We start from the raw sequence: 19,727 nt of genomic DNA, 5'->3' as shown, positions 1-19,727 counted from the left end.
ATAATTTCTTTCTATTTTTGGTAGAGACGGGGTCTCACTCTTGCTCAGGCTGGTCTCGAACTCCTGACCTCGAGCGATCCACCCGCCTCGGCCTCCCAGAGCTAGGATTACAGGCGTGAGCCACCGCGCCCGGCCTATCAATGATGATTTAATCTATTGTCTACATTTTTGGAGGGAAAATAAAAGGGGCAAGTCAAATATATATTTAAAACAACAATAGAAATAGTAATGGCTAATATGAGCACTTCCCAATTTCCTAAAACAATTATATTCATTTACAGCTAATTTCCTGATCAAAATGAAATTTGTTTTTCTTATCAGGGCTATAATCCTAAAAAAAAATAGAAGGCATATAATAACAGAATCTAAGATTTGAAAGGTAAATATATATTTTACTTATCAATTTAAAAAGTTACAACCGTTAAATACTATAATAAAATCATCACTTTTAAATGTCCATATTTTGGCATATTTTGTTCATTCAGTCATTGAATACACATTCACGGAGGGTCTAAGACGTACAAGATACATCTTGTGGCCATTTTGGTATTAGAAACAAAAGAAGGAAGGGAAAAAACCATCAAGTAAAGATAAAGCAACTCCAGAAGGAAAGAAGAAAAAACCATATACATAGAAATTTCATAGATTGTCAACTCCAATTTTTGTATCTTTACAACTACATGTACGAATACAGAAATAATCATTCATTCACTCAAATACCAAGCAACCACTAAACAGAAAACAATACTAGGCTGTAAGTATACAAAGACAGAAAGAGTAATACTCGTCCTTATGTTGCTTAAAATTAAGTTGAAGTCAACTCTAGTATTTGCCACTCTGGAGAGATAAGTTGAGAACTCTTTATAGTCAACATGAAAATTTAATTGTGTTGGCACTCACTTAAAAATTTAGATTCACAAAATGTATCTTTTTACCTACTATTTAGGTTTAAGGTTTAATTCTGAAGCTTCTATGTCAAAAATATTCATTTAGATTTGAAAAAGTGAGTTTCCACAGATGTAGAGAAGAAAATAATAAAAATAAACTTAAAAGAAGGAAAGTAAACTTATCAGGATAAATGTTTTAAATTTAAAAATGAATTTAACAACCTAAAACAGAATTGATTAATTCCAACTTAAAAAAACAGAAATCATTTTTATATTCACACCCAGAGATACAAATAAAGTTGTGCTCTTTGTTCTCAAAATTCAGTCAACTTCAAAATTAATAAAATGTTGAGGTATAATCTTTCCCACAAGAAATTATATTAGTAAAAATATTTGAAACAAAATTTAATATCTAATGTATGGGAAGATGTGTGAAATCAAGATATGTTGAACAGATTTTAAGTAGCAAATAAAATAAAAACCCAAAAACCAAACCAACCAAAACAAGTTTCAATTCAGTGAATTAAAGAATTCAAAGAGTTATTATATAAATTTACTACTACTGATCTATATAGCAGATGTGGTTGACCTTAGAATGAAGTTTATTTGACCTCTAGAAATATAGACACGGGCTTTAATAGTCAAGGCATCATAATAGTAAAAGGTCAATAATGTAAGAGGCTCAAAGTATATCTTAAAGAACTGATATTAAATTTCTTAGATTCATTATTTTCCTAAAATGTATGCCTAGAGTCCCTAAAGCCCCTCTAGCTGATTATGGGAAAAATAAAGAGAGTATGAGAAATAAACTTTCCAAACCAGAACCCAATTTTTTCCAGGCTACTTTACTTCAGTTTACCTCAATAAATTGGCAGAGTTGACAAAAAAAGAAATGGAAGACATAGTGTTTTATAAAAAAATTTTTTCAATAGTTTAAATTTCCCCATTTGTATATGTTTTATACAAATGTCTGAGCTTAGTGTTTTCTCACTAAACTCAAAGAGTAAATGCAAATCTTAAAACAAAATGTTCTAACCAATCAATAATGATGTACTTGGTCTGTAAGAGATGAACAGAAAGTATAAAATGTGGTTTCTACCCTTAAGACATGGTTAAGACTAATAGATATATTAGCAAACTATATAGGACAAAATATGATTTAATGACAAATGGTGGCTGGGTGCGGTGGCTCATGCCTGTAATCCTAGCACTCTGGAAGGCCAAGGTGGGTGGATCATTTGTGCTCAGGAGTACAAGGCCAGCCTGAGCAAGAGTGAGACCTCGTCTCTACTAAAAATAGAAATTATATGGACAACTAAAAATAAATATAGAAAAAATTAGCTGGGTTTGGTGGCGCATGTCTGTAGTCCCAGCTACTCAGGAGGCTGAGGCAGGAGGATCGCTTGAGCCCAGGAGTTTGACGTTGTTGTGAGCTAGGCTGACGCCACGGCACTCACTCTATCCCAGGCAACAGAGTGAGACTCTGTCTCAAAAAAAAAAAAAAAGGACAAATGGTATGCAAACTAAATGCAGTAGGAAATCAATGTAAGAGATACTAATGAAAACAGCATCATTGGTCAAAGTAGTCTGGAAAGACAAAATTTTCTTATTTCTATTTCTACCTTAAAAGAGACAAACCTGTCTATTAGCTCTTAACAACAAAAATGTAAATACTTAATTTACTAAGTTTACCTATTAAATTTTATTAAGTTGAAAAACTTCAAAAGTATTGTAAGTATAAAAATTAATAAATTTCTGGACTTTCAGAACACATGTGCCTAATAATTCTTGTAGCTATAAGCATCAATGATACAATGTTGAGAAAGTAGCATGTTATAAGAGAACCACCATGGGTTTAGAGTCACACATATATGGGCTAAATCGTGGCTCTATCACTTATTTGGATTTTTGACCATGGGCACATTACTAAACCATGCTGAGTCTGTTTCTTCCTAAGTGAAATAACAATAACTACTTCCCAGGATTATTGAAAGAATTAATAAGATATCATATGTAAAGCAACCAGTACAATACCAGCCCGAAAAATAATCTATGCTCAATAACTATTATAACTCCCACATTCAAACAAACTTCAATTATAGTCTTCAATTACCAAAAAACTAGAATGCTCACTTTGCTTTATGTTTTATTTCTCTCTATAAAAATTAATATACTGATCTTGTATTTGTGAGTAAAATGTTTGGTTTCTAATTCTATAATAATTCTCATTCATTTTTGAGAATTTGAAAAAATGATAAGACTTTTTCCCCATACAAAATGCCATATATACACACAGTAATTCACATCGATTTGGGGACAGTAACAGATTCCCTGAAAGCTAGATTAAAAATTATGTTCAATCTGGCTATTTAAATTATAAAACAGAATTAAACAAAATTGAAAATTCAGTTCCTCAGTAACACTGGCTAATTTTCCAGTGCTCCATAGCCACATGAGTTTAGTGCCTATTGGATAGCATAGATTTAGAACACTTCTAGCATCTTGGAAGTTTCTATTGGACAGAGTTGTTCAGGAGTGTTATCATGGTATAATTATTAAAATTATTTTTCTCTGCTTTTATTTTTTCATATCGAGATACCTCTCTCTCAAGTAAATGCCCAAGAGAGCAGAGGTTGTGAATATGTTGCTCACAACTGAATCTATAGTGTCTAGCACCTAATAAGCATTCAGTAGGTATCTTATAGCAGATATTATAGTTTTGTCTTAGTTATATTAACTCAGCAAATATTGACTGAATTGGTAAAGGAAAAAGCTGAAAGCTACGAATACAATGAGTATATAAATAGTTAAGAAAAAAAAAAGTACCAGGTCAATTTACAGGTACTCTCAACTGATAAACTCCCCAAATCAACAAGGGCTCCCTATGTGCAGACTTTAAATTTTTTGATTCATCTATACACATTGACTAGATCACTTAAATAAAGATTTAGGCCTTGTCCATAGCCTATTCTATTCAAGAATGGAAAAAGGGCTTACTTATAGCTAACTAGTTTTATTATTCCTGTATGGGTTTTTCCTAGATAGAACAGTTTAGTAATTTATTTTAAAATTTTGTGTTGAGTGTGTGTATTCACACACAACAGTTTAATAAAACATTTTAAAAATTCACCACAATTTTGTAACTTAAAGATTATGACATTAAGATTTCAGAAAATCTATTTCTTTTTAACATATCTTAAAAACAATTGCTGTTATATTTGGAACAGAAAAAGGTCTAATAATAATAATTTTGCACTTACACTGCCACATTTTTTCTAATGGTATATTCATCCAAATCGTCATCAGAGCTGCTATCAGTTGCATCAGAATCCAGACCCTCTTCAACATGAGACAACAGCCCTGTAGCAGACAGTGCAAACCTTTGGATTTCTGCAGCTGTACACTGTGCAAAGCCATTTTTTATATCATCACATAATTTATTCTCTGCAGTCAATATGTTGACTTCTGGCTTAATTTCAGTGCATTTAGGTAAACTGTTACCCAAAATTGTGGTAGGTTCATGAAAGATCTTCATTTTAGGGAGTTGATGTTTCATAGAAAATTTCATTTGCTGACCATAGTGCTTAACAACATGCTTTGCCAGGAGCATCTGCAAGTGTTTTTGAGTTCTTCTAGCCTGGCTAAGTAAACTTTTCTGTTTGCTTACACAATGAAGTAAACGAGCATTCACTTCCTCCTCTTTTTCAGCAGCTGAAGAACTAATAGGCACATTTGAGTGGGCAGGTCCAATTTTCTTTTGAGCACAGTGCAATAAACTCTTTTTAATCTCAGCATCAGTAACTTTATTCAAAAGTGCATTCTTTTGATACCATTTACAGTTTTGCAGTTGTATTTTATCTATATTAGTGTCTTTGGTTACATTTGAATCCAAAATAATTCGTGCACCTTTCATGCACTGGCTTGTGGTATCTGATAAAGGTTCCTTTTTGATGACCTCTTCAGAATGAGAATGACAGATTTTACTGAGCTGAATGTTGCTGCCATTACACCGTATGTTTTTCAGCTTATTGCAATTGGTCTCCCCTATTTTTTTTTGTTTATAATTGTCATTGTATTTATTTAATGTAGAATTAGAACTCATTAAAAGAACTGTCTGATAATGTTTTGAAGACTGAGGAGAGCCAAAATGTTTTAAATTCACAAAATTAGTATTAAGAGTAGGCTCGGGAGTCGGAAATCCCAGCATCTGAGAGAAAGTGTCTCCCTTTAGCTTTTCATCTACAGTTCTTGGACTTTCCATGCATAGCATCTTGTCAGACTCCATGGTACTTGGCAAAGATGAAAAGCAGATACCCTTTGCTCTTGCCTCCCTCAGAGCTGGGGTCATGGCGATTCCTGCAGATAATTACTGGAAACCTAAAATAATGTAAAAATAAATGATCAAATATCTAGAAAAAAGTTTTCTGCCTCCACTTTTTTCCAAAGGCAATAATTTTGATATTTCTGACTAAAACATGAAAGGAACCAAACTCTTCATCTCACAATTCCCAACATTATCTCAATAAGGACTAACCTATTCTTCATTCTAACTTTGGGCCTAATATCCAAAATTCCAATTAAAGCCTAGCACAATAATTGTTCAATGAATATTTGTGGATGTAATTACATCTCAGAATTCCATTTTTTGACAATGTTTAGTGGGAGTCAAAAGAAAAAAGTTCCAACCTAGAATCTGGTAATCATACTTGAAAATGTGATTTAATTCCATACTGTCAGCCAAAAGTAAGAATTACTTATCTTTATAAAATAAACTGCTCCAAACTTCCAATTCTGAATTTAATCTTCACAACTTGAACAGTACTAATAACAAGAACTAATATATACTAATCTGTTAGTAAGAAGACTTAAGTGAAATGAACTACAAACAAAAACATATAACTTCACAGCTGTTAAAAATAACATAATAGTGAAAACTCGCTTTATCTGCGATTATGTATAAATTTTTCATGAAAACGTATCTGCAATTTTTTCCCTTTTCCTAAATGGATACTCATCAGTTATCTTTACAGAGGACATTACTCCTGCCTGGAAAATAGTGGAGACTGTGTCAGATACCACTAAAGATTAATCCCATAATTAAACAAATTTAATTATATTTTATCAAAAATATAAACCATATATTCTGACTCACAGAAAAAGGTAATCCAGTACCATTAAAAATTATGAATCATGAATAGTTAGTAAAGATTTTTTACATCATTAGCAATTATAAGTTTGTAAAGGCAGCTAACAATTTATAACTATGACACTCCATAATTTTTGTTTCAACACACAATAGGTGACAGTCATTTAAACAGTCATACTATCACAGTGCATGTCCCCAGATGCTAGCTATAACTCTACTTCCTTCATTCCCATTCAAAAACACAAAATCCAGGCCAGGCACGGTGGCTCATGCCTGTAATCCTGGCACTCTGGGAGGCTGAGGAGGGAGAATCGCTTGAGGTCAGGAGTTCGAGACCAGCCTCAGCAAGAGCCAGACCCCGTCTCCACTAAAAATAGAAAAAATTAGCCGGGCATGGTGGCATGCGCCTATAATCCCAGCTATTCCGGAGACTGAGGCAGGAGGATTGCTTGAGCCCAGGAATTTGAGGTTGCTGTGAGCTAGGCTGATACCACGGCACTCTAGCCCAGGTGACAGAGTGAGATTCTGCCTCAAAAAAATAAAAAATAAATAAAAACACAAAACCAAAAGCTGATTCTTTGCGAAGACTAGCAAGAATGACCAAGAAGGGGAAAAAAGGCACAAAAATTTCTATGTAATAAAAAAAAAATCACATAGTTAATTACAAATGACTTGGAGAAAATATGTGCAACATATATAATAGCCAAATATTAGTATCTAGAATATATAAAGAACTCCTACAAATGGGGAAAGGATAGAGTAGTCAGGCATTTCACAGATGAAGATATCTAAATGGTCATTAAACATATACTCAATCATATTGGTAATGAGGAGAATACATATTACCAAAACAAGAGCCCAGTTTTCCAACCACCAAACTGACAAAAATGTTTTAAGTCTGAAAATACCACTTATTAGGAGGATATGGGTAAACAAGATTTCTCACATCTGGGGTAATCACTCCTCATGTACACGTTAATAAAATCTGGATACCTTTTATCAACAACAACAAAAAAAGATTTCTCACATCTCTTGGGACCATAAATTGGCTCAGTAATTTGATCATAATGAAGAAAATGTTTGTCACAGGTACAACAGAGCAATGCTTGCAATAGCAAAACATTCTTTCAAAACAATCTAGATGTCTTCTAACAATGGACATGGATAATAAAACATGATGGAATACTATATCATAGTTAAAAAGGAATAACTTAGAGTACCAAGAGAGACTTCAAAAACAACATTAAGTTAAAAAGACAAAAGAACAGTGCAGAATATATAAAGCACAGTACCATATATATAATACAAATTAATGCCACAATGTTATTAACATCCCTGGGTTATTGTAATCTATCTCCCAGGATAGAAATCAAGAGAGATCACCAGACATAGCAACGAAGAAAAAAAGTTTATTTAGCTTGTGCACAAGGGAGCTAGCACAGAGAAAGGAAAGGTTCGGGCTATTCCCTGAGGATAGCGTGGGGCTTGGTTTTATTGGGCTTTTCTAAAGTGAAGGGTTACGTCAAAGCACGGAGTTGGAGCTTAAGCCTAACTGGGCCTGTAGGGGCTCTGGGAAAGTCCCTAGCCCTCTAAAGCAGGAACTGTGGTTAGCAGGTTTTTGGTCTCTTGCTTCTAATTGGCTAGAAATTCAGCAAGCCACAGATTGAATAAGGGGCTTTAGGCAAGCGTCAGCTAGAGCAAGGGGCCTCTGCTTCCCTCCTTTGGACCACATCAAAACAGGAAACCAACCAGTCTGCCTGCCTCAATACCATATATATGTATGTATATGTACGTGTGTGTTTATAAGAATAAAAAGGAAACCAGAAAAATACCACCAAACTTGCAACAGTAGTTGTATCAAATAAATTCCATGAAACAGAACTAAGTGTGATGGTTTAAGAGAATTTGCATTTTAACTATTAATACAAAATTTTATAACTTGGAAGAAAAAACTAAATGCAAAATAAATAAATGTTAATGGTTATTAATTCTGGGTGATAAAATTATAGATGTTTGCCTTTTTTATATATCTACTTCACTACATAATGTCTCAAGAAATGCAGAGATTTCTGCAATAATCTTCCCCTAAATTCTGTATGTCTCAAAATTTCTATACTTTTATATAATATCTTAAAAATATGCAGTAAATCTTATATTTAATATACAGTAGATCTCATTTATCCTAAATTCAAAAAAATGAGGAAACAAAAATAACCAGATTTTTTTTTTTTGCATTTTACACTTTACTTTTATGAAAATAAAAAAATAATTATAAAACAAGCTAGCATTTGGAAAATTTTTCCAAGATTCAAGTTGTCACTTGATCAATTCGATGACCTATATCTTCTACTCTGTTAACATCTACAATGGCATACAGATTAGAAAGTAAGTAAAACTGTCTCTATTCACAGATGACATGATCCTCTACAAAGAAAATCCCACTGACTCTACAAAAAAACCTCCTAGAACCAATACAAGGTCAACATATAAAAATCATTTATATTTCTAAATACTAGAAATAAAAATTGAAAATAGAAATTTTAAAAACAAATAATTCCAGTACCTCCAAAAATAGGTATAAATCTAATAAAATGTGATCTATATTTTGAAAAATAGAAAACACCAATGAAAAAAATCAGAGTCCTATATAAATAGTGCAATTCAATGTGCTCATGGATTATTCAATATCATTATGATATTAACTCTCCTCAAACTGATCTATAATTTTAAACACAAAATCATCACAAGACTTTTTGCTGATAATCAACAAGTTGATTCAAAGATTTATATAGAAAGTCAGAGGAACTAGAATAGCCAAAACACTTTGGAAAAGAACAAAGCTGAAGGACTCATGCTATCTATCAATTTACAGTAGCAAATATATTTTGGCATTGGCAAAAGGATGGACACATACTGAGCTCAGAAATAGACCCACACATGTATGGTCAATTGATTTTTTTTTACAAAGATGCAAAGACAATTAAGTGTAGAAGACTAGTTTTTTTTAAACAAATGGTTCTGGAATAACTAAACACCCATATGCAAAAAAAAAAAGAACCTTAATACATACTTAATACCTTATATAAAAATGGTCAGATCTTTCAGAATGAATCACGAACCTAAATGTAAAACCTAAAACTATAAAACTTCTTTAAAAAAAAAATAAGAGAAAATCTTGTGACACTGAGTTAAGCAAAGGTTTTTTGGACACAACACCAAATGCATTATTCATAAAAGAAAAAAATGTTAAATTGGATTTCCTAAAAATTAAAATAAATATTAAGATAAACTTTTACAAAATTATTTAAAACAGAACAGTTTGGGAGCCTCTGATACATATATTCAGAAGATATGTGTTCAGGGGTTAGTAGAAATTAGATGTGCATACTACTGAAAGTCACTGAGTTTATCATTCAGGTTAATGATGAATAATGGTTTTGACCACTATACAGTTTTAAAGTGTATTTATTCTTAATTGGGTATTATTTCATTTACATACACAGTGCATGATTGGTTAAAGGCAGAAAGTATAAGGAGGAAAAGTGATTTGAAAAGCATAAATAAATAAAAATTGTATAAATTCACCTCAAGATGGTTTCCATTAGTTCCATAAGCTGTATTTCATAAAATCACAACTTTTATATAGCACTTAAATGTGTCTCCAGTATTTCAAAAGCCAATTTAAAAATAAGACAGTGAGAGTATCTAGCTACAAGTAAAGCCATCTGGTTTTCATTTGGGACATAAAGACTATCCATACCATAACAAATTATTTATAGAGAAGTGTTTGTGAATGACAGCTGAAAAACTATTTCATCTTTCAAAAACAAAATAAAAATTCAAAAAGTTTAGAAATAAGCCAGTTAACTTTTTTTAAAGCAGAAAATGAAGAAATAGCCAATATTAAATCATAAAAATAATTTTATATATTTTTGGTAGATACTAGATTTTTAGTCTCCACTTAATATAATATTCAATCTAAAACCAAACATTCACCAATTTGGTTCATTCATATTTATGAGCAACATGTGACAGATACTATCCTAAGGTACTAGAGAAAGGTGGCAGTGAACATGACAAGTAAGGTTTCTACTCTCACAGAGCTTACATTCTAACAAATGATAGCTACAGAATAAAATAAGAAAATATTAAGTAAAAAAAAGGTTCCATAAGTGTTTTTAAGAAAATCAAACATAGTATACAACATGACTACATTGAAGTAGGAATAAATTTAGATTTCTAGATGAGAAAAAGCCTCTCTGTTGGTGACATCTGCTCTGAGATCTGAAATGACAATAACAAGCTAACCAAGAATTTGGGATTATGTGCCTTCAAGTAAAAAAAGATAAACAGAAAGCTTTAAGGTGGGAATAAATTTGGTGTGTTTGTGGAACAATGGCAAATATGACTAGAACATAATGAGTCAGAGAGAGAGTAACAGTTATTAAGATTAGAGAGGTAGGTAAGTGCCAAACCACGGACATTTTAGGTATAAATCAAAGAAAAGCCACCTGAGATTTATATGAGGGAATAACTTAATCTCACTGAAATTTTTATTTTTTAAAAATTACTCTGGCTGTTCTGTAAAGAAAAGATTTGTAATGGAGCAAGAATGGAAGCAGACCAATTAGGAAGCTATTGAAGTAATCCAAATGAGAGATGGTAGTGGTTGCTTGGACTAGTTAGGTAGTAGTAGAAATGAAGAAAAATGAATGAATTTAGAACATGTTTCAAGGCAGAGTCAACAACACTTTTGATGATCAACATTTTCTAAGACTTAAGGGAAAGAAATGAATCAAGGATGACTCCTAGGTTTTTGGCTTGAGCAACTGGGTCGTCAGTAGTGCTATTTTCTAAGTGAGGCAGACCTGAGAAGACGGAGTTCGAAGGAGAGAAAAAAGGTTCTGTTTGGGAAATGTTATTACTACTTTTGAAGTGTCATTAGCCATCCAAGTAGATTAGCTATACAAAGAATTCCAGAGTTTAAGTGAGAAGTCATAGCTAGATTATTTAAATTGTACTTAAGGCCAAGGGACTAGAAGAGTTTATTGAGAGAGTATAAGCAAAAAAGAAAAAAGAGTCCAGGACCAAACCTGGAGGAGACCAGAACCAAACCTGGAGGTTCACTCACGTTTATTTGAGCAAAGGAAGAGGAGCTACAATGAAGGATGGGCCCTAAGAGGAGACTGGAAAGGTTATCAGTGAGGCAGAAGAAAATCCAGAAGTATATAAAATCAAGATACCAAAGTGTTTAAAAAGTGTATAAACCCTACACAGTCAGTTCTATCAAACACTAGAGAGATCAAGATGAGAATAAAGAAGTAACTAATGGCATATTTTTAAGAAATCTGTTGAAAATTCTTGTTTTTTTAAAGTTAGATATAAATTAAAGAAGTACCCAACTCCAACATACTCTAGTCTTCCACATGAGAGAAGGGAAATACCCAACTCCAGCTCCTTCTAGCCATCCTATCCTACCTAAGGGAAGGAAAACTGAGAAGCACTTAGGAAGTTCACAGCCCAGGGCCAAGGGCTCACTAAAAAACCGACCTAATCACTGGACTATAGAACATCTCCCCTACCCTCATATCTTATTAAGTCCTATTTACTGAAGTTTCTTTTACTCAGTACATCATGTCTAGCTTTGAACAAAAAATTACAAGGCATACTAAAAGGCAAAAAACATAGTTTGAAGAGACAAAGCAAACATCAGAACCAGATTCATATATGGCAGAAATGTTGGAATTATCAGACCAGGAATTTAAAACAACTATGATTAATATGCTAAGAGATCTAATAGAAAAAATAGCCAATGTGCAACAATAGATGGGTGATGTAAGCAGAAAGATGGAAACTCTAAGAAAGTATCAAAAAGAAACACTAGAGATCTAAAACCCTCTAGCAGTCTTCATTCTTATAGAAATGAAGAATGCCTTTGATGGTCTCATTAGTAAACTGGATGCGGCTGAGGAAAGAAGCTCTGAGCTTTAAGATATATCAAAGGAAACCTCCAAAACTGAAAAGGAAAAAGAACAAAGATTGGAGGGGAAAAAACAGAACAGAATATCCAAGAACTGTGAGACAACTATAAAAGGTGTAACATGTAATAGGAATACCAGTACGAGAAGAGAAAGAAGAAATATTTAAAACAGTAATGACAAACTATCACTTGATAAATGAAGCACTATATTAAAATTATGTGAAATTATATATAATAATAGTATACTTACAACAAATAGTTCATCTAAAAATTACTTCTTTATCACATTTTTTCCAATAGAAAGCTGTATGAAGGTAGGTTTTGTATGTTTTCATTCATTGCTGTATTCTAGAATATTTTTGGCATACAGCAGACTCTTAATAAGTATTTCTTGAACACTATCCAAAATGATAAAATTACTTAAAAATTTCAAGGAAGGAGGTTCATGAGCTATTTTACCGTGAAAGGAGTCTAAAGGCAAAACAGGTTAGGAAATATTAGTAGAATGTCACTGTTCCATAGATACATGTGAGCTACATATGTAATTTTAAACTTGCTACTAGACATATTTTAAAAAGTAAAACAGGAAAATTAATTTAAATTTCATTTAACCCAATATATACAAAATATTATGTTAACATGTAATCAGTATAAAAAATCTTGATGAGATATTTTACATTCCTCTGCATGTGTGTCAAGTCTTCGAATCAGTGTTTATTTTACTTTTAGCACAATCTCAATGTTGGAATAGCCACATTTCAAGTGCTCAATACTCACATGTGGTTAGGGACTACTGTACTGGCCAGTACAAAGCATAATAAAGTATATGGTCCCTCTAAGTGAGCAGGAATCAACTATCAACTATAATATTTGAGTCCCCCAATTTTTTAGCCAAATCTAGTTTTATTATTTTTAGTCATCTTTAGTATTCTAGGCTATCCAGAAAGAATGTGGAAAAGGCAAATCCTCAAATACCTTTCTGAAAAGCATCTTGATCTTCCTATTGATATTTAACTTCTAATTATTCAAGTTTCTAATTATACACTTAATTGGGGGAAGGGAGTATTTGAATCTTAGTTAAATCCAAATGCCTTTCCAGCTGTTAAAATATTATACTCTATTGCTCCAGGTACCATCATTATCTTTGATGATTACTTATCTCCTATACACCTAAGATACTCAGGCACAACAGGTCCCTTTTTGAAAAGAGTTTAGTCTAATGACACAGGACTTCAAAGAACCTGGAAGGGAGAAAACTGAGAAAAAATTAAACTTGTTTTTGTCATACAGAAACTAAAATATCAAGCTAACAGAATTTACAAAGCAAAACTGTAAGTTAAGAAACTATATCAGTACTCTTTCAAAGAAAGCAACTAGATAATCCTGATTCTCTGTCAATAAGCAATAGTTCTAGATAAGTCAAAAACCAATTATACTTCTTGGGTAGGAATTTCCCTTTTATGTTTTTACAACAGAATTTTCAACTTACATTCCAGTTCAACTTAAAAAAAAATTCCTTAGCACATGCGCAGCCCAGAAATTTTATGGGTGGCAAAAAAACAAAAACTATAACGGTACAGTTATAGATATCCGCCAAGCAAATAATAGTCCAGTAAACAATCCAGATCTCAATATATATCCATTTTTCTTAGAAGTCTCAGAAAAAATACCAACCAGAGAGAGAATTTCAGTAAGATAAGCCAAAGTTTATGACTTTAAATAATCAACATTTTTTAAAACTACAAGCAATTTTTTTTAGTTATATTAAATTTCATTATTATCAATAAAATCAAATTAATCCAGCAAAAACAATCGGGCATTGCAAAGTTAAGTTTATACCATATATTCTAATTTTTGGTCTACAATTTAATCCAAAGAACATCACTATGAATCAAGGAAGGCATTAGTTATTAGTTGTTCTGAAATTATACTACCATAGTCCCTGCCCTTTATTCACAGTTTCACTTTCTTTTTTCTTTTTTTTTTTTTTGAGACAGTCTCGCTCTTCTGCCCTGGCTAGAGTGCCATGGCATCAGCCTAGCTCACAGCAACCTCAAACTCCTGGGCTTATGCAATCCTTCTGCCTCAGCCTCCCAAGTAGCTAAGACTACAGGCATGCACCACCACGTCTGGCTAATTTTTTTCTATATATATTTTTAGCTGTCCAGATCATTTCTTTCTATTTTTAGTAGAGACAGGGTCTCGCTCAGGCTGGTCTCGAACTCCTGACCTAGAGTGATCCTCCCGCCTCAGCCTCCCAGGGTGCTAGGATTACAGGCATGAGCCACCATGCCCGGCCCACAGTTTCACTTTCTATGGTTTCAGTTACGTGCCAACAATCACAGCCTGAAAATAGGTAAGTACAAGATATTTTCAGGAAGAGAGAAAGAAAGAGAACAAGCGAAACTGTGCACACATTCACATAGCTTTTATGTATACTGCTATAATTGTTCCATTAATATTTTATTCGTTATTGTTAATCTCACTATGCCTAATTTATAAATTAAACATTATCTTATGTAAGTCTAAGAAAAAACATCATAACTGTACGGTTTGGTAGTATTTGTGGTTTCAGGTATCCACTGGGGGTCTTAGAACATATCTCCCAAGGATAAAGGGGGACTACTGTACTACAAATTAAAGGCCTTGCCCTGTTGTCTCCAGAATGTTTCCATTAGTAGCTTAATCTGTATTTTTAATATTTACCAATCATTTGTATTTATAAAGTTAGCATTAATTAAATGTAATCTAATCCCCTGGGATATCATGAAAAAGCTGTCATCCCTCAAAAGTTGCATGTACATATTAATTATCAAGTCAAAAATTACTAAGTTGGTTCAGACAGTAATCAGGCCTTTAGAAATTAATATATAGGTCATATATTCCAAATAATTTTTTATAAATGTCCTAAAGAAAAATAAAAAATCTGTTAATCTAGTCTACCTTCAGAGTTGAAATTGATAATCTAGATAAGCACCACCCTTCCTCCTTAGAATGTACATTAATGATTAAAATCCAAATCAGAATTGGTATCCCCTAAAATACTGCTCCAGATTTTGATTATGATTTGTATTCTAGAATGCATACATATATTCCATATAGCGTTCATGGAAAATAGTCTTTCCAAATATACCCCCCTAAACATTACATTTACTCTTTCAATCGGAATTTGGATAATCCTAGTTCTCCTAAACACAGATCAATTAAAAAAAAAAAATGGAATAGAAGTATCAGAAAGAAAGCAAATTTATCCCTAAGTGAAGACAAAGTGAAAAGACTACTAATAGTATTTTGAAAGAGGAGAACCCTTAAATAGGATCAAATATTAAATATTATTTCCACACTTGTGACTTATATATGTTTCAGATTAGCTGACCCACACTAACAACAGTAAGAAAGAGTAGGAAGATAAACTCTCTCAGCAAAATATGAGAAGCCTTTTAAACATTATTACTAAAACCTAAGGAAGGGGACTCAAAATTTCTGATTCATAACACATAAACGAAAAATCCAATTAAAACAACAAAAGTAAGGAGAATGAGCTCACATTGGTACAATTTAATTCCTCAAAAATATAGGAATTAATGGAAGATACGAATACAAAATGCAGTGTTGTGTTTTCAAGATTTCTTTATGCCACTTTATGGGAATTCTCAATTTACAGCAGGAAACACTGCGGTAACTGGCATGACCAGGATATGGTTAACTTAGTACTTTGTATTCAATGATGTTTATAAGCAAGAACTTCTTCCACTTTGAAAACTATGCCTAAAAAGGAATTCTCTTTGAAGACTAAAGGGATTAAATTAAAGATAAAGCCACTTGGGTGGCCACATAATACATCAAACAGATCATACTTCAAGCAGAATTATTACTTTTCAGTTATAAGTGTATGACTCATAGGAATATAAATGAAGAGTCTTTTTGTGTGTGTACATCAACTTGGATCCAGAAATTTACATTGAGGAGTGCACTACCACACTTGCTCAGTCTATATATTTTGGCTTCAATTTAATTTCACATGGTTAAACACTGATTAATGACCTACTAAGAAATAAAAAATGTTTTTAATTATTAAAAATAACATATTTGAGAATTCTTTATCATATAGTACTGGAAACAAAGCTTTAATGTTACAAATGAATGAATACAAAGTTCATTACCATTTAAAAAATATTAACAAAGCCTCAATATTATAAATGGATTTTCACATCCATGTGGAAATGTTTCTAAGAACCTAAAAATAACATCAAGTATTAAAATTTTCCATTATGAACTGTCTTCAGATTTTTATCATAGCCTGTCTAGTGGCAACTATAATATTATCATTTTTATTAACATTTGCTGAGTGTTTATTTACCCTACATGATTAGGGAATAAACAGTTCAGTGAAAAATCCCTACAGGAGAACATTTAAAAGAAAAAAAAAGGTAGAAATCTCTTGGAAATGATACGCTTTCCTTGCCTTTCCAAATTGACTATACTAAAAATAAGGTAAAATTGTATTTATGACTCAGGGTCATCATTATTTACAGTATTTCATTACAGCACTGTAATACAGTAACAACTTTAAGGATAGAAACATAAGAAATGATACGCTTTAAAGTCAATAAGCTGGTTGCTACTTGCCCATTAGGTGTCACTTCTGTTGCAAGCAGCCCCATTTCTTATGTTTATATCTTGAAGATCCCAATCAGTGAACAACCTTAAACAGTATTCTAAACCTGAAGGAAGCAGCTTTCTGTCTCCTTCAACTACCATCTAATACTGTATAGACAAATGTAAAAGGATAGGAAGAGATAACTGAACAAAAAAAAACATCATGAAAACAAGAATTACATATTACACATTAATAGTTATGTGATAGATTAAGGGGCAGTAAAGGATGCTATAGGCAATAATAGCTGGACTATCAAGAACAACCTGAATAATAAAGAAATTTTAGATACTAGGCATCTTTTTGTCAAACAGAAAAGACTACAACTTGAATGATCAGAGTGAAATCTTTAATTCCATAGAGACACATGAATGAGTAAAGGAAATGAAATAGTCTTAAGTTATGATAAATGGCATCAAAATTGGATGAAGTTCTTGGACAATGCAGCAATTGGACAATGGGAAACTACTGGACCTTTTAGTAGACAATTATGATAAGATCAGTGAGGCTCCACCTGACAAGTATTCAAAAAGTAATGAATCAAACAATAATAGTCTATTACTACTAACAATAGACTCATAAATTAAGACAAAAAGCAAAAGACACAATTTCCTGACCTTCCAGAGATAAAAAAAGGTAAATATTAATAGCCAATTGGCAAGTATTTATTGAGCACCCACTACGTGATTTGCAGCATGTCAAATAACAAAAGATATTTCTTTCTTTCAAACATCTTACAATAAATTAGAAAAATAAAACAGATACATGACAAAGGTGAAAAAAATTTAAATGCAAATTAAAGCAAGGTTTTCATTTTAAAGCCTAATAATGGATGATAAGCAAAGACATAATGGGAGGCATGCTCAATACCACGGGATCAGTGAAAATCAATACAACGTTTTGGAAAGTAATTTGGTGACATTACAAGAGCCTCAAAACAAACAAACAACAAAAAACAGACTCTAACCCAGTAATTCCTCTTCTACAAATCTAAGGGGAGAAAATTTCAAAGACTCATGTAAAAGGGTATTTTCTGTAGTAAAATATATACTAGAAAAACATTACAAATATCCCAAATATCTTCCAATAGGAAAAACTTAAAATATGATAGTAACATGATGAAATGTTAAGCAGCTATTGAAAATATTTTTTCAAAGAATATTTAATGATATGGAAATGCCTGAATTAAAGTTAAATGAAAATACCGTATGATCCCAGTTTTAGGAAAAATACACATACATGCATAGAGAAATATTTAGAAAGAAATACAAAGTATTTTTATTTTTCTTATTTGCACTCTTTTCTATTTTCCAAATGATTTTATAATAGATAATATTTAATGAAATACGCAATTATTATTTGAAAAAGGCACCTACCACGAAACAAAATAAAAATGTAAACGTAAAAGTCAACGGGACAGAATTTGCCTGGATTAAGAGGAGTTTCACACAAAAACTTACTCCAGAAAGGCTGGGAAAGAGAAGTCATGATAGATTAAACCACGTAGATTAGCCACTAAAACTATGAGAAATGGAGGCAGACCTGGACACTAATTTAAGTAGGTAGAAACTGAGGGAGAATCAGATAATAGTTACAATAGATTTTGAAGATAATCAAATATATCCCATTTGTGACTCATCTGTTGTTTATATTGCCTCAATATGCTGGCTTTTAAAAAACTGACTTTTGTTATGAAATCATGTTACTTGGCAATTTCTGTGTCTGTAGATTACAAATCACTTTTACTAACAGAAGGCATCTGATCTTCACAACAATCTCTTAAGGCAGGGGACTGTATCATGAAACTATTTACAAGAGGAAACAAATTTGAGATGAGAGGTTTTGACTTGCCCAAGGAAACAGCTAGTAATCGGAAAAGCAGAGACATTCACTCACTGCTAAGCGACTTTCTCAAGCCATCTGCATTCCAGAACACCGGGTTTTTCTCCAATATTGAATTGTTTTTAGAACCACTTTTTCCTAGTCAAAAACACTGCCAGTTTTGTCCGCAGTATTCACAAACATTTCACTTTGGTTTTGTTGCTAACAAAACTGCCCCATCCAGTCAGTATTTAAGAAACGTTTCTACTGACCCAAACTCAGCACGAACTTACGCTAACTGGCTACGGAAAGGCGAAGGAAACTACTCTCTTAAATCTCGCCAGTTTGGGGAATCAAAAACGGAATGCGCTTCCCACAACTTAAAAAAGAAAAAAAGAAACAAAATCTCTCCATACTGCTGGATCAGAAGGGCAGAGCGCGCAGGGAACCAAACGCTAACTCTCTCGGAGTAAGAAAACGTTACAAGAACGTCCCCCCAGTGCCTGCTCTCCTGGCTGCAAAGCCAGCCTCCTCCTTTCCTGTCGTCTCTGAAACGACCAGGACACCTCCTCGTATTTCTTGCTGCCAAACACCAAGCATTCTCAATTTTTCCAGCAAGACTGGTCCCTTCCTCAGCACACCCAGAACTGACACAAATAGGAAACGCCATCCCTCAATTATCCCCTAGGTTCCCCTCCGTCCCACCGAATTCTAAACGCCAAACCGACGTTAGCCTGAAATAAAGTATGAAATAAATAAATAAAATAAGGGTCACATCTAATACACGCAGCTCCGCCTTAGAGCTGCCCCAACCACCCGTCACCACACCCGCGTTGCGTGAGGCGCAGCCGCTAAGGCCAGGGGCGGGCCCAGGAGACCACGTGTTCCGCCTTCTGCGCACGCGCCAGCCAAAACAAAAGGGAGGCCTGCCAAGCCCCTCCCCTCACGTGACCTGCGTCTAGGTCCGCCCCCACTCCTCCCTCCACCCCTCCCTTCCCCTTCCCTCAGCTCCTGCCAAGGCTGTTAGGTTTAGCCGTTTAAATTTGGCTGCAGTCCGACCCCTGCCCTAGAGTGCGATCCTGTGCCGGGACCCAGAGTCCAGCAGCCCAGAGGATTCGGTGAGCGAGGGGGCTGCCAGTCGGTCACCTGGCCCGCAAGTCCACCCGGCAATCTTCGCTCTCCCCTCCCCGCGCTGCAGCCGTCCCCGACAGAGGAGACCCACCCCCCTCAGCCCGC

The 19,727-nt window shown here is 33.6% G+C and overlaps 1 protein-coding gene across 8 annotated transcripts in view; it reads right to left on the bottom strand.

Moving 5' to 3' along the window:
- Positions 1-19,727, bottom strand: part of KANSL1L (KAT8 regulatory NSL complex subunit 1 like) — a 120,469-nt gene that overhangs the window by 100,529 nt on the left and 213 nt on the right. For 5 of the 8 annotated variants that reach the window (XM_045559510.1, XM_045559518.1, XM_045559516.1 and 2 more), the window contains exon 2: positions 4,148-5,264. In XM_045559510.1, coding sequence (XP_045415466.1) covers positions 4,148-5,235 — 1,088 coding nt within the window. In that variant the 5' untranslated portion in view covers positions 5,236-5,264. Of the gene's footprint in view, positions 1-4,147; positions 5,265-9,618; positions 9,692-12,263; positions 12,283-18,566; positions 19,418-19,727 lie in introns of those variants that run through there. The other 3 variants (XM_045559511.1, XM_045559512.1, XM_045559513.1) reach the window with 3 other exon arrangements.

Source organism: Lemur catta, chromosome 8 (genome assembly GCF_020740605.2).
Source record: "Lemur catta isolate mLemCat1 chromosome 8, mLemCat1.pri, whole genome shotgun sequence".
NCBI classification, from domain to species: Eukaryota; Metazoa; Chordata; class Mammalia; order Primates; family Lemuridae; genus Lemur; species Lemur catta.
The sequence above is the reverse complement of the archived record's forward strand: the minus strand, read 5'-3'. Positions and strand labels throughout refer to the sequence as shown.